Raw genomic sequence first — 15,553 nt, 5'->3', positions numbered from 1 at the left:
AAATTATGCGATATCCAAAGCAAACAATTTGTTTCACACCAATGCCCAAGCATGCCTCAATTTCACGGTATGTAACATGACGATCTTGCAATATCAGTTTACGCACAGCATTGATGTTTTATGGCACAACAGCCGATTTGAAACGACCTTCACGAAATTCATCCGGAAAACCAGAGAAACACGGTGGCTAGAGATGGTGCTTCATCACCAAAAATCGGAACGAGTTGATCGGCCCACTGCTGTTGGTTTCAGCCACGTCGAAACTCATAGCAAATCATTGCATGAAAATGTTCGCGATTAAATTCCATTTTTCGACCAAGATGAATATAGTGACAAAGTGGTGTCTATTTTTTATTGTTAATGGGTCAGGAATGAGAAAAGAGATCCGTCCCCTTTTTTAAAATACAAATATGATAAGTTTGCCTTTACCACATGAAGCGCAAGTTAAAAACGAATCAAGATGCAACATCTATACATTACTACAACTGAAGCGTTAGCGAAAGTCATTGACCAAAAGGTGACCCCGTCTTTAGTATATGTAGAAAAATGAGAAAAATTGGGGTTGGTTTAGTAAGAAAATTTCGTAGGGCGTATTCAAGGTGAAGGACGTTAAGGAAAACATGTTGAATACATAATTTTTTATGATTTAAGCGAAACTACTGGCAATTTTGGAATAAAATTTTATACAAATTTCTGATACATCTCATGAATTTATTTTTAAATCTGACACTCATAGAGGGTGCTAGTTACACGGTTTGTATCAAGAAGTATTGCCCATAATTTTTTCAATATTAGATTTATCAAGCAAAATTTCAAGGTACCTTCGGTAAAACTCGATATTGTGAATCGTTTTTGGAATATGCTGGTATAAAGTAATAATGAAGTTATGAATTATTAATTAGTAGCATTATGTGGGATTGAGAGTGGCAGATTTCCTTTCTTGTAACATTTTCCATTAATCCGTATATCTTAATTTTCTCCAAATGTGTCATGGAACAGTAATTAGATTTTTGAAACCTTGTTATTTATAAAAAGTGATATTGTTAATCAGTATGTGCACCCAAATGTTATTAACTTTAGGTGAGTGAAGAACAGTTTTACAGAAGAATCTCACAAAGTGAAAATATATTTAAAGCCAATGAACCAGTCGAAAAAGTGGCAATGTGAGATTGAAAAAAATCAATTCTGATATACTAAGATCAACGAGAGCCTTCAATAGAGAAAATATGTTGTTATTTTCAGTGGGTTTGGGTTCTTTGTTGAGAAATAATGAAATCCAAAGTTGTAAAATGATCAGTTTATTGAACTGAGTTTTAAAAAAATATCTTTTGAATCGATTGACAATACTTGTTTCGATTAACAAAACCCTTGCTAAACAATCGTCGGATTGTTGCTCAATACTTAACAATTCTTGAAATTACAAATTGGAGCAGGTTTGCCTGTCGCCATTTCATTTCGCTTTGACTCTATACAGGAGGATTCATTAAGAATGTCCAATCTCTGAACTGTAGATTCTAGACCTCAAAATATGATGATTATGCTCAACATGCCTTATGCAAATATTGCTAATAGAGGGCGCTAGTTACACTTGTTTGTGTTAATTAAATCAAAGTAAACTTTTTTTGGGCTAACAACTAAAATAATAAAAAAATATTAAAAAGCGTTAAATTCTACAAAAAAAAGTTACTCTTCTTTGATTCAACGTGTAACTCAATCGGTTATCGAGTTATTTGCTGCTAAAAAATTTTATTATTTCTTAAATATGTAACAATAACAAATTTGTAAACAAAAATAAAAAACTTCAAAGCAAATGCTCAAAATGCCCACCATTTACTTCAATACACTTTATGATTATGATTATACACTCTAGTAATTCGTGTAAATGTTCTTGAAAAAAATCTAAATAAAGAGGTCCATTTAAATTGGTTGGCAGTTCAAAAGGACGTATTAAATACCCACATATTACACCACACCAAATGTTAACCTTAAACTCGTGCTGAAAATGTGTTTCCCTCATAGTATGTGGATTTTCAGAATCCCACAAATGATTATTTTTATAATTAAATATTCCTTGTCTGGTAAATGTTGCCTCATCAGTAAAAAGAATTGTATCCAGAAAATCTGGGTTAACATTTTGTTTATCTTGCAAAAAATGGGCAAATTGTAGATGCTTAGGTAAATCTTGAGGTAATAAATTCTGAACAGGAGTGTAATGATATGGATGCAATTTTTCTCTCTTCAGTATTCTAAAAATAGATGATTGGGTTATACCTGTTTCCTGTTATACCGTGCTCAGTTTTAGAGCGTAAAGAGCTCTTTTCACCTAAGCGGTTGTAAAGATTTCGGTAGGTACAGTTTGTAATTGGTATAATTTTGAATATCTTCGAGCCGCAGCTGGACCACTATAATTTGACTGACAAACACACAAATCGTATCCCGTATTATTTGATAAATAACTATTACACCTGTTAATTACTAAATTATTAATAAATTACTTATTCGAAACTTATACGAAAAATTAAACCACGGCTTAATTCACGAATGTGATTTTGATATTAAGAGATCTTTACGAAAGCGGATCATAAAGTGTATTGATGTAAATGGTGGGCATTTTGAGCATTTGCTTTAAAGTTTTTTATTTTTGTTCACAAATTTGTTATTGTTACATATTTAAGGAATAATAAAATTTTTTAGAAGCAAATAATTCGATAACCGATTGAGTTACACGTTGAATCAAAGAAGAGTAACTTTTTTTTGTAGAATTTAACGCTTTTTAATATTTTTTTATTATTTTAGTTGAAGTTTAGCCCAAAAAAGTTTACTTTGATTTAATTAACAAAAACAAGTGTAACTCTATTAGCAATGTTAAATTAGAGTGCAAATTATGATTCCTTATGCCAAAAAACGTGAAATTGCCAATTTTCAAAGAGAAATTGTGAAAACATAAAAAATTATTGCCAAAATCAAAATTTAAATTTAAACTTTGAACACCCCGTATCTCGGAAACTAGCAATATTTGCATAAGGCATGTTGAGCAGAATCATCATATTTTGAGGTCTAGAATCTACAGTTCAGAGATTGGACATTCTTAATGAATCATCCTGAATAAAACAAAATAGTGTGAGGAAAGGATAGGGTCAAGGTCGGGTCAGCTGTCAATTTGATCAATTCTCAACAAAATATTATTCTATATTTACTAGAGTTGTTACTTAAGAAATGGCAACACTGATGTGAATATGTGAAATTTAACATTGCGATCATAAAATTTGACATTTTTAAAGGTGAACGTATTGACATCAACGAGTGCTATTTGAGTTGTTTACAGATAGTTGAAATAATTATCTTGGTCAATAGAATGCAACTAAACCATCTCGATCTACCGTGTTTCGCTGGTTTTCCGAATTCAATCGTTGTCACTACAGCAGTGGTTCCCAAACTGTGCGCCGCGGCGCCTTGATGCGCCGTGAGCTAGTGCCAGGGGCGCCGCCGTTGTCTACGAAAAAGGCCGACAACAAAAGATCGTGTCTCAGAAAAATTTTTTCGTAAGCCGTGAACGTTGACCGGCGGCCTCTATTTATGCGCGTCTTTGTATTTTATCTAGTCTAGCACTCTATGTTCAGCGCAGCCTGCAATCGCGGCGAGCACGTCTTTCTATTTATTTCTCGACCTCTGTAACTACAGGATTAATTTCGTGGAGGTCGTTCAAAATCGGCTGTTGTGACAGAAAATATCGATACTGTGCGTAAACTGAAATTGAAAGATCGCTGTCAAAATAGTTATTTTCCTAACAAGTGCGGAAAGTGATACTTTCCCGCACGCGACTGCAGTTGTCCCGAACGACGCGGAGCGGAGTTCGGGCAAGCGGTCAAGTGCGGGAAAGACACTTTACGCATGAGTTAGGAACATTATTTTTTCTACGACCGTATATACAAAAAAGTATACCAACCCATTTTTCTAAAATTATTTTATTCCAACACACATAATAATATACAAAACTTTAACTAAAAACTACTAATTATTATAAATATTAATATTGAAAACACAATTTGTTGTATTCTGTAGACTAGTAAGAATTGCCGGTCCAGTGGAGTTATTTGGTTTCAACTGGAAGGTAGATGACGTCGAAGAGGATGGCATCGGTTGCAGGTCGCATAAAGATGACGATGACGGCAACGGTTTTAAGTCATTTGGCAAGTAACAGCTCGGAATTAGTTTCATTTGCAACCCTCAAAATGGCTTCGGGAAGTTCTTAGTCGGATGAATCCATTAATATTATTTTATCGGATTCGGTTTAATGTGGTTTAATTTAGAAGAAGATTGCACTTATTCGGTCACTTCCAAGACGTTTTGAACAAGTTTAACGTTTTAGTAACAATTACATGGTTATATAAAAAATATCTGTATTATTTTATATTTTCAAAACATTAAAAATGCTACAAAAAGCTAGAAAAGGTTTAAATTTTATTTGATGGACTATTTCGTAAATATTTATTTACCTGTAGTAACAATAGTTATAATCTCAGAAGTAAAAAACTATCTAATAAGGACAAAATTTGCATAATTTTACTTTCCCGCACTAGTGCGGGAAAGTGACACTTTCAAAACTAAAATGCGTGCGGGAAAGTGGGTTAAAACGCACGGTCGTAGAAAAAGATTTTTTCGCGTCGGATACCGCATAATTTGACAATAACTCAAAAAAACGCTCTGGTCTATTGGTGCAAAGAAAAGCTAAAAAACTTCAATCGCAGTGCTTCAAAAGACGTCTATAAGATAGTGACCTGTCCACACCGTTCCATTAGAGCAACGTAGAACGTACAATTCTGAATAGCAGCATTAGTTGTCTTTACACTGTCAAAACATCGAATCATGGTTCATCCGCCGTACAGTCCTTGTTTAGAACCCAATGATTTGTTATTATTCCCGCAGATCAAAAATAAATTGCGAGGTCAACATGTTTCTACACCTGAAGAAGCGGTTGGTGCGTTCAAATGTTTTGGAGGTACCTCAATTGGAATGAAAAAAATGCCACGACAATTGGTTCAAAGGTATACGAAAGTATATTGATCGTAATGGAGAATATTTTGAAAAACAATTAAGCCATATCCATTTAAAAATATTTGTTTTTATTAGTCTCAACCGTGAGTAGCAGTTCTCGTAAAATAAAAAAACAAGTGATATTTTCGTCCATGAGTTTGAACATTTCCATAAAAATGGAAATCAAGCCGCAATTTTTCAAATAATTAGCATAATACAGTGAAAATTACAACAAACATTATGAAAATACGGAGTTGTAGTAATTATCATCTATAACCTACAATGTAAAAAAATCCCAATTTTATTCAATTTTTGTCAGATTTAATCAGAATATTACGAAACAACCTTTTTTTTCTAAATTTCCTGCATTAAGGGTGGTTTAAAAGGGCTAAAAAGTTTCTAAAATATGTGTTCTAATGTGATTTTATTCGAATTTCATAGTTTTTTATTATTTTTTTAGTTTTAGACTTCTAAAAATTAAACACAGTCACCAAAAACTTTGATACAAAAGGTAAAACAATATCAAATTTTCAAGTTTTCAAGAATTATCAAGTCATAAGGTTTTTTTCACTAATTTACTGAACTATTAGACGTGAAAGTGTAGGTACTCACCAAATCTTTTGAATTTTGGTCATCCATTGATTGTTTGGAATCGTTTTTCTGTTCATCGTCGATACAACTGCAACAAAAAATCATTTTATACTGTCTGTGTTCAATGTTCATTTAGAAATACCATTAATAAAAATTATATTGACTCAGGTATATTGTTTTATTTCATATCTTGTACGTATCGAATTGGAGATACGCGAAATGAAATTATATTATCTCGCCAACTAATTTGTCATATATATATATATCAGGGGATTACTATAATAATTCTATTAAGAAATTCATTTAATTCATATGTAACTAGAACCAAGGCAGTTGGTACACGTAAAAAAGTATGCTGCTGAAATGGAATTAGAAAGAATATGTGTGCGTGAAAATTGCCTCAGCCAGTAAGCGTTGGTTAAGGGCACAATGAAGGAAAGTCTAAAGATAAATTCAACCCTATTTATTAAAACAGAAGATTACATGAGACGAGATTACAAGGAAGTTTTTCTTTAAATGTCATACACTGAAAAACAAAGTCAATAAACCGAAGTTTAGCGTCACAACTATGCATTTCGTGATACCGCGATGCCACTTGGTACCATATACAGTGTGTCCACGTAAGTTGGAACCATATGTAAAACTTTTTTATTAGTGGTTTTATGGAAAAAAATTATTCCTGATCAAAAGTTCTGCTTGGATCAAAAATTAAAATGCCACCATCAGATATCAAGATTGAATACATTGACGCAAATTGATGACGCAGCGCGACCTGAATTGATACGCGTGAGCTACCAGACGTGTCGTGTCCCGCTGTAGTTCAGACACAGTTGGCTATGCCACACGTGTGGGTGCCTAGTAAGTCTTTCCTTGATTTTTTTACAAAAAATAACAGAAGAAAAGTTAATAGAGGCGGTAAGGGAAATAATCAGCAAAATCAGTATCACTCATTTTAGTCATTTTGTCCACTGTTTTTCTCATCAATGAATAAAACAACATTTCCTCCTGAGAATTATCCGATTCTGATCAGAACTTAAGTTCAATATAACAACAATTGTTTTGTGCGATTGTCAAAAATGTCTAGACATTTTTTGATGCTGGCTAGTCGCAAACTGCCAATGAAATCCAAATCCCACCGTTTCCTATTTGTTTCAATATGCGGATCACCAGGTAGCACGTGTAATATGTACAAGTCGGGTCTCTCGTATCACGCTATCTCACACGATGCGATACGTGTCCCAATTTGCGCCCTGCCTTAACATTAACAAACTTACTGAGTTTAGAAGTCTGGATATATTATATCGCCCGAGATCCTTTCCAAATAGGTACTACGTCATCAGCGCCGATTATGAAGGAAAACGTTTGACAAGATGCTATTGAGTAAACTGCTATTTTGACGAAAAAGAGTTGATTTGTTGATATAAATGGAGTAGGGGTTTTTTCGTGGTTTTTGCCCCAAATAGATTCCCTTGCAATGGCTACTTTTTTGCCACAAATAACGATTTTTTAATGTTAAAATCCGCGGGGGAAAAAAAAGAATTTATCAACACGGATTACTTTTCCTTGATACCATTACCAGCAAACTAACTTGTTAAATATTATAATTAATATGTAAAATTTTGTTAAAAATATTAATAGAGTTTTGAAAGGTATAGATGAATGACTGAAAGATGATTAGATGGTTATCTCTTGTTTAAAATGACATACAAATACTGAAGAAAATACAAAAAAACTGCTCTAATGATAGTTTTGTAATAATTATGTATTTATTTAGGGCACTGTCGCCTCAATGAATACCTGAAGACATTAGACTTAGCAGGTAAGCAGAGGAAGAAACTTCTGTCCACATTCTCTCGAAGTATGTTACACTTCGGAATTACAGAGCACTACACTGGCAGCATATGAAATAGAAGACGAACATCTCTGGTAGTTACAGCCATAGCACATTCTGAACTTTCTAAGAAATTAATATATCAGCTGTAAACATGTCATAGTAACATCAGTATCATAGTAAGAATGAGGACCACAATAGATCTTTTCGATCGTGGTGGATATCATTCTCTAATGTATACCTATCAACATGTATTTATCTCTATGTTTATTTTGTATTTTTCCAAATGTAATAAAAAGCTGTCATTTGCCTCATTTTTTTGTTACATTTCTGAAGCCCTATTCTCCCCAGAATTAAATATAAAAGGATGCATCATATTTAAGACAAATTTTCGTCCAGTTATTTTACGAAACAATTCAATGAAGTTGCATCAACCAAAACGATCGTGATCGTTTGGAGAAATAACTGAACGAAGGATTTGAAATATACCGCCAAAGCAGAAGGAAACTGTTGTTTCCATGTACGTTTAGTACTAGTAACGAACCAAGAGATGGCGCTGAAACGAGAACATGAATTGGTTATCTAAAGGATGTGGTTGATCTACGGTGTGGATGCTGCTATAACTTGTCGGACGTGAATCTATCGGCGCTGGTGATGTAACCGAGCGATTGGCGGGTCGCAAGAAAAATGAGGGCGTAGTAAAAATATTACACTTTGAGAAATTCGTATCAGCGCTATTATGAGTGCTAGAGACGTGCGGTAAATTGCGAAATGTGTGTTATGGCGTGCCCAATCCTTTAACAATTTAAACCCGACATCGTTTTCAGACCCATTGAATTAAGAGTACCATGCGTCAACCTTTTAGGACGCGGTCACCTGACTGAATATTTCAAGTTATTTAGTATGTTTCTCGACATTTGAAACCAACGGTCTTAATTCTTTTTGTTTGGGGCCTAGACAAAATCCACAAGGATTCCAGAGTACCCATACATTAGAGGATAATATTTGAACTGTAAAATGTTATCTTAACCTTTATTTGCGTGTGGCAGAATATTTCCTCTCGAGAAATATAATATATATTATATGTATATGGCAATGCCTATATCCTCTACAAAGCCTGAGCCGAATATTATCATTTTTAGGAGACATTTCGTCTTGAGAAAAAGATAATTCCGCTTGATATAGTCGCCAATACTACTGTTAATATCTATTAATATATTTTGTACTGTTTTACCCGTATTTTCTAGACTGAGACAATCTCGAAGAAGATACTCCCGTAGTCTTATATAATGAACGTCACGCTGGTCCATTTATCATACAATTTTCCTTTTTCATGTGGCACATTAAAGTTAAGCGGCCGTCGGCCTGAACGTCTCCATGGTTGTGTATCCCTTGGTACCTGGGGTAGTGGTACCTTCCATCAACTCCTCAAGTGTCAGTACAAACATCATTTAGATTTGTTACATATGGTTTATTAGCATTAGCATAATTCATGATGCCAATAATTCTTTGTAGTAAGCTTTGATCGATTTCCAGAAGGAATAGAAGTTTCCTTCCTTCCTTGTGAAGGCACTTTTTCGATTGTTTTAATATCAAGTTGATAAAATTAAATGCATAAGTTGATTCCACATTTGGAAAGAAAGATTGAAAGAACCAGATACTTTATTCGTGTGCGAGAAGCATGCAGGAGATAACGTTTAGATTAAGAAAATGTTTCAAATGGAATTATTTATATTTCGGGTAAGAAAAAATCGTTTTTATTTATTTCATTTAGTTTAGACCAAAAATGACATAAATTAAATTGTATTTCAAACGATTTGGATGTTATATTAAATTTATAGTATGAAAATGCGAAAAGTTGCTTTTCGTGTAATGATTTCTTTCTCCACCTGCTCCACCTGACAGTAATTTATCTCAAATTATATGAGAAGGCATTTATATTAACGCAAACGTATGTTTACAAACGTCTGTTGGCATTTTACTCCACCTAAATATAACGCCCAAAATCTCAAAATAAATAGCGCGATTAATTTTTTTTTACCAGTAGTTATATACATAATTATTTTGTATTTACGTAAACCAAATCAATTTAGCACATTTTTTTGGTGAATCAACATTGTGTTTATAATAAAAGTGAATGGGAAATGTATTAAAATAACTTAGTTAAATAAGAACAATAAAATTTCTAGAATCTTGGCTGAAATTTCTAAAATTTTGGCAACTGGGAATGATTCACCTATTTCGAGATTTCAATTTTCATCGCAATCTCGACTTTTATACAAGTTCTAAAAATTGTATCAAACTTGTCACTGGTCAATTTAAGTATCAGTTATCTGTTAGTATAATGCCGGTCATCAGCTTGTCCAGGTCCGCATTAGATTATTCAATTTTCAAAATCATGAATCATTCCAAAGTATAGATAAACAACATTACATAAAAATAACATAAAAATCTATTTTTTGATTTTTCTAGCAATAAATTCTGTGTGATAAAAAGAACTTGTCTATATTTCTAATTGCGTTCATCCTCACGATTTGAACTAAGTTGGAAGTGTGAAAGAACCACTTGAAAATTTTAACAATTTGTTTCATTTAAGTAGAAGTTATCTGTTAGTAATACGAATTGATTAGTAGACAACTTCTCCAGGTCCGCATTAGAATATTTAATTTTCAGAATCAGTGAATCATTTAAAAGTGTAGATAAACAACATTACATGAAAACTAACGTATCAATCTTGAACATTTTTTATAGTCCTATATATTCATTTTTATAATTTAGAATTATTTCTGATCGCGTTTATGAGATAAGAGACGCCCTACTGCGAATTGATTAGCAAACAACTTGTCCAGGTCCACATTAGAATATTTAGTATAGATAAACAACAATATTACATACAAAATTAATCCCTTGGAATAAAGCCGTTAACTAAATCGAATAATACTTACAAAATAATGAACACAAATAGGGTATTATAAATAATTCAAAATATTTTTTTCTAGATTCATCAGGTAAGTTCTTTTAGTAGGGTTCATAGTTAGTAGTTGGTTGTGAGTTGTGCAACTGTGCGGTGTATTAAAGGTCAAATTATTCTTAAATAAAAGTTTTTTGAACAATAAAGTATGTGGCAACTGTTTTAACCGACTTTGTAGTCAAGGGAATATCCAGAAGAGATGCTAACCAGGAAACAATGTTTTTGACAATTACTTCTCTACAAAAATTCAAAGCAACTCATGGAGGTTTTAGAAACAAAAATAAATGCCAAAGAATATATGAAGATGAAATTGCCAAGAAGAATGGTCACATTGTTTTAAGATTACCTCCGTACTACTGTGTTTTGAATTCAATAGAATTAATATGGTCCCAACTAAAAAGACAGACAATGAAAGAATGTTTAAACATTAGCACCAAGAATTGGAGAAATGTCATAAATCACGTAAAATGAGTTGAAAACCAATATATGCAGCATGTACCAGATTTAAATAGACTTGTTATTAATAAAAATAACACTGATTATGAGGAAGATGAAAATTATGCTAGTTATTTAGAATAATTGTATAGTATACTTGGTCAGTCACATTTTTAAAGTTTCCCAGGACATTGTCATAGCTATGAAGTTGAAAAGAAAACAAGAAAAAAGGAAAACATGGTTTCAACAACTTTTATGATTTTTGAAATCTATGAGTACAAAAAGTGTTATGAAACTTCCACTCTAGTTTTTAAGTTACAAATAAAACTTTGCACCATCAAATTCATCTTTGTATTTAATTTTACTGAAATTATCTTCACTTGTTTCATTAAGTTCAACTCTGTAGAATTCTTAATGATGGGTTCCATATCTACGTTTTACAAAGTGAGAACCTCTGTGTTAACATTTTGGCTATTTGAAGACCGGCATTATATCCCAAAAATGTCAATACTCTATTACCTCCTTAAGTTCAAAACCTGGAAAGAAAATGAGCCCCATTATTTTAACAATTTGTTCACTTAGGTATAATATTTCCAGATAGTTATCAACAGAGTTTGAAAACCTACCCATCAAACCAGAGAGTTTTTCAATCAAGAGTTCGTTAGATTTACCAAAAAAGCGAAGACATTCTCTAGTTTTTTTTTAATGCGAGCACCGGTCGATGGAACCATCTTTTTCTTTTTTGGAACAGGTTTGCCTTTTGTAATCCACTGTCTTGACTATTTTTTCTTTTCAGAAGTGTGGTTTGATCTACAGTTAAAAATCGACTCAAAAAACCTGACTCATTTTGTTTCAATCGCGTCAATAAGGCCTAAGAAATGTTTATTCGAATGCGCTGTTGGTCCGAAATCTTTCATTTTTGCTCATACAAAAAAAGCGTAGGGATTTGAATTGAAAATAGAAAATTGATGACAAATTTTTGGAAACATTGAGGATTATGTTGGAATGTGGAATGTTTAAGAGAATTTATATGGTTTTCCTAATTTTCCCTGACTATATCGAATGGATTTGAAATTTGACTTCACTAACCGTACAATTCAAAAAATCCATCGTATTTTTGTATTTAATTTGAAAACAGTTACAAGATTTTAAATGGAACAAATAAATTTTGATAGATGTTTTTAGACCAGTGGCCAAGGCCATTCTAATATGGCTGAAAAATCTATAAGAAAATATATATGAGAGATGCATACATTTATCTTGGCTCTGAGTTTTATTGTTCGCGACAATAGAAACATTAAAATATAACAGAAAACAAAACAATTCATTATAAAAGACAGCATACATTTTTTATCGATTCCAAATTATTCCAAGGATCCATTTTTGCGGCACAGATTAATTTGTTGTTTGAAATTTGGGTTTTAGTATAATAAAACTAAAGGCGAGCAAATTCACGAAATTGATCATTTTCGTATAGAAATTCGTCTCAGCTTTATTGATATTCATTCGAAATTAATACTAAAATGCAAAGAAATTAAGTAAAAAAAACGATTAATCCGTTTGAGGGATTTGCCAGAAAAAACTGACAGACAAAGAATGTTAACAAGTTGACTGCCAACTACTACAATAACTAACGCCTCCCCGTCTCTAAATAGATTTTTTTACATGATTAAAATAAAAAATAGAACTTTTTTTTTAAAATGCCTACATTTTCTATAACTTCCAGTGATTACTTTGTATTTCAATTACTATTTTTAATGATTTAATGCGATTGAATAAAATTGTGAAAATTGCCTTGGCACAGATTGTGTTAATGTTGTTTTCATATGGTTTCAATAAAAAGCTGTCAATTCGAAATTACGGTCACTTCAATTTTATTTATTTGTATGTATGTATAGTTAGAAAAACAATTATACATATTTATCTATAGATTTTTATTTGAAAATATTGGGCTTGGTAAAGTTTTTCCTTGGAGTGTACAAACGATTATACTATAGTGTGATCTCTATTCTTTGCGCATCTCACATCTGACGTCAATCTGTAGAGATTTTCGAATCGCTTTCTTAAAAACTATGTTTAATGTAGCTATAAAAAGTTATACAATGTATTTTTTTCAAAAAATGTGTCTGCTACTTCTTCTATTCTCGCCAGAAAAAGTGGCAAAACAACTATTAGGACTAACGTCAACCAGTGAAAATTTTCGATTCGCTTTCTCAACAACGGCAATTCAATTTTTCAAAAATCAATTCCGATTCATGCATTTCTATTTTATTTGCATTTTCAATAATCAAAAACGAGTAGAAGCATCATTTTTAGATTATTTTCTTTATAGGGATTAATTAACTATCTCTATTCTTGTAGAAAATTTTTCCATTCGTTTTGAGTCAATAAAAACAGTAAAGAAAATCAAGGATACTGCTAAATTTTAGTCCTATGAGATGTTTCACTACTTTCTCGACCAAACTAATCGTCCTTGTAACTGTACGGTCTAGCTATAAGTGAGGTTATGTTTAATGCAGCTGTAAAAAGTTGTACAATGTTATTTTTTTAACAAATCTGACTGCCACTTCTCCTATTCTCGCCAGAAAAAGTGGCAAAACAACTATTAGCGGACATTTTCGATTCGCTTTCTTAAAATGGAATGTAATTTTTCAAAAATCGAATTCGTTTCATGCATAGAGTTGAAACATTCTTAATGTTAGTCCTTTCAGATGTTTTACCACTTTCTTGATCAAACTAACCGTCCTTGTAATTGAATTATCGAACTATAAGTGAGGTTAGTTTAATGCAGCTATAAAAAGTTGTACAACGAATTTTTTTTCATAATCTATGACAGCCACTTCTTCTATTATAACCAGCAAAAGTGACAAGACATCAACCAGTGGATATTTTTTATTCGCTTTCTCAAAAACGGCAATTTAATTTTTCAAAAATCAATTCCGATTCAAGCCACTCCTTTCTCGTCATCAAAAGTGGCCAAACATCTATTAGGACTGACGTCAAGCAGTGAAGATTTTCGATTCACTTTTTCAAAAATTAGAACGTAACGAAATATAAAATAACATACATTGCGTTCACATTCACTATATATGGATTCATTGATAATATTTATAGGAAAAATAAATAAATGATAAATTGATGAATTACTCTCAAATTTGAATATAGAAAATTGTTATATATCAATTTGATTCAATTGATAAGTGGTATTAAGATAATATAGATAAGATTAACTATTTTATTATTATTATTATGTATATATGATTAATACACAGTTTATTAAAAACTTAACAGTCCGTGGGAAATTTTTATGAAGCATGTTATACAAGGTAATTTGGAATTATGTACAGGGCTTCACAATATTCTTTGCTTCCCATTAATTTTCATTAATTGAAAAAAAGTTTTAGTATTTCTTATGCATTGACTAAAAATGTAATAACTTATTGAATTGATTATATAAGAGGTGCCCAATAAAATTCATTTTCAATATCTTTAATTAGTATATTTTTATCGTTTTGAACAGCCCTGTAATTTCTCAGTAGAAAAACATACAACATTCATTATTTTATGTAATGACTTATTGCACTATTCAAACTTAACAATTTATTTTTCATCGAATTCAAAAAACTTTATATAGAGTGACCTTTTTTCGTTTTTATTCCAAGTTCGTCAGCAATCATATGTCTAATAATCTACGGTCCGATAGTATGGTTTGAATCTATGAAAGAAGAACCAAGAACCAGAGACTCAAGAAAAAGCTAGAGGAGACTTTCATAATGGAAGATTTTCGCAAGGCTTCGGGAGGTCTTTGGGGATGATTGTTTCTCAAAAACCAGTCGAACAGGTGACACAAGATGTTACAACTGGTAAAATCGTTACTGTCAATCCCCCCAACCCTCAAAAATACCCCTGAAAAGTCCAAGTGTACGATAAAAGGAGGAGCTACGGCCAGTTTTGACGGTGTTGGGGGGTTTTGTGGTTTCGTGACCATTGAGATTTTTAATCAATTATCTTTATACCAAGTTTCAAAAAAACTGGCTGAAATTCCTCCTCTCATAGTACCGTTAAAGGTACCCATAGGTCTTTTAAAGGATAAGTTTCAAACTATCAGTGTGGCAAGTTTCAAAAAGACTGGCCAAAACCCCTCTACTTATAGTATCCTTGAACTTTTAGGTATAATTTTGGATGCTTGAGGGGGTTTTGGGGTTTCGTGCCCATGGACTTTTCATGGATAGTTTTTGAGGTTTAGGGTTTAGCGCCTATTGAGACTTTTAATCAGCTTGTTTCAAACTATTATTTCGCAACGTTTTAGAACTATAGGCCAAAACCCATATCCTCCCTCCCAGGAAACCTTCAGACACTTCTGAGGTAGTTTTGACAGGGATGGGAGGGTTTTGGTGTTTCGTGCTCATTGAGACTTTTAATCAGCTTGATCGAAACTATCACCATTTCTGACAAATTAGTTAGGCTGGTAATCAAGGATGACAATGACAAAAAACGGGATCAACTTCATACCTCAGCCGACTTGCAGCCTTCCAGACTTCTTTTTGTTGCCTCTACTCAAGAGGTCATTGAAAGAACAGCATTTGGATACACTAGAAAATATTAGAGACGTTACGACGAAATCGTTGAAGGACATCCTCGTTGAAGTTTTTCAAGAAGGCTATAAATCTCGATGACAAAGTGTATTGATA

The 15,553-nt window shown here is 32.5% G+C and overlaps 1 protein-coding gene across 5 annotated transcripts in view; it reads right to left on the bottom strand.

Moving 5' to 3' along the window:
- Positions 1 to 15,553, bottom strand: part of LOC130893387 (pleckstrin homology-like domain family B member 1) — a 142,725-nt gene that overhangs the window by 19,635 nt on the left and 107,537 nt on the right. For all 5 annotated transcript variants that reach the window (XM_057799444.1, XM_057799446.1, XM_057799448.1 and 2 more), the window contains one exon: positions 5,647 to 5,713. In XM_057799444.1, the coding sequence (XP_057655427.1) occupies positions 5,647 to 5,713 (67 nt within the window). The remainder of the gene's footprint in view (positions 1 to 5,646; positions 5,714 to 15,553) is intronic.

The sequence above is a fragment of the Diorhabda carinulata genome, chromosome 4 (assembly GCF_026250575.1).
Source record: "Diorhabda carinulata isolate Delta chromosome 4, icDioCari1.1, whole genome shotgun sequence".
NCBI classification, from domain to species: domain Eukaryota; kingdom Metazoa; phylum Arthropoda; class Insecta; order Coleoptera; family Chrysomelidae; genus Diorhabda; species Diorhabda carinulata.
Note: the sequence above shows the minus strand (reverse complement) of the source record. Positions and strands in the feature narration are given on the sequence as shown.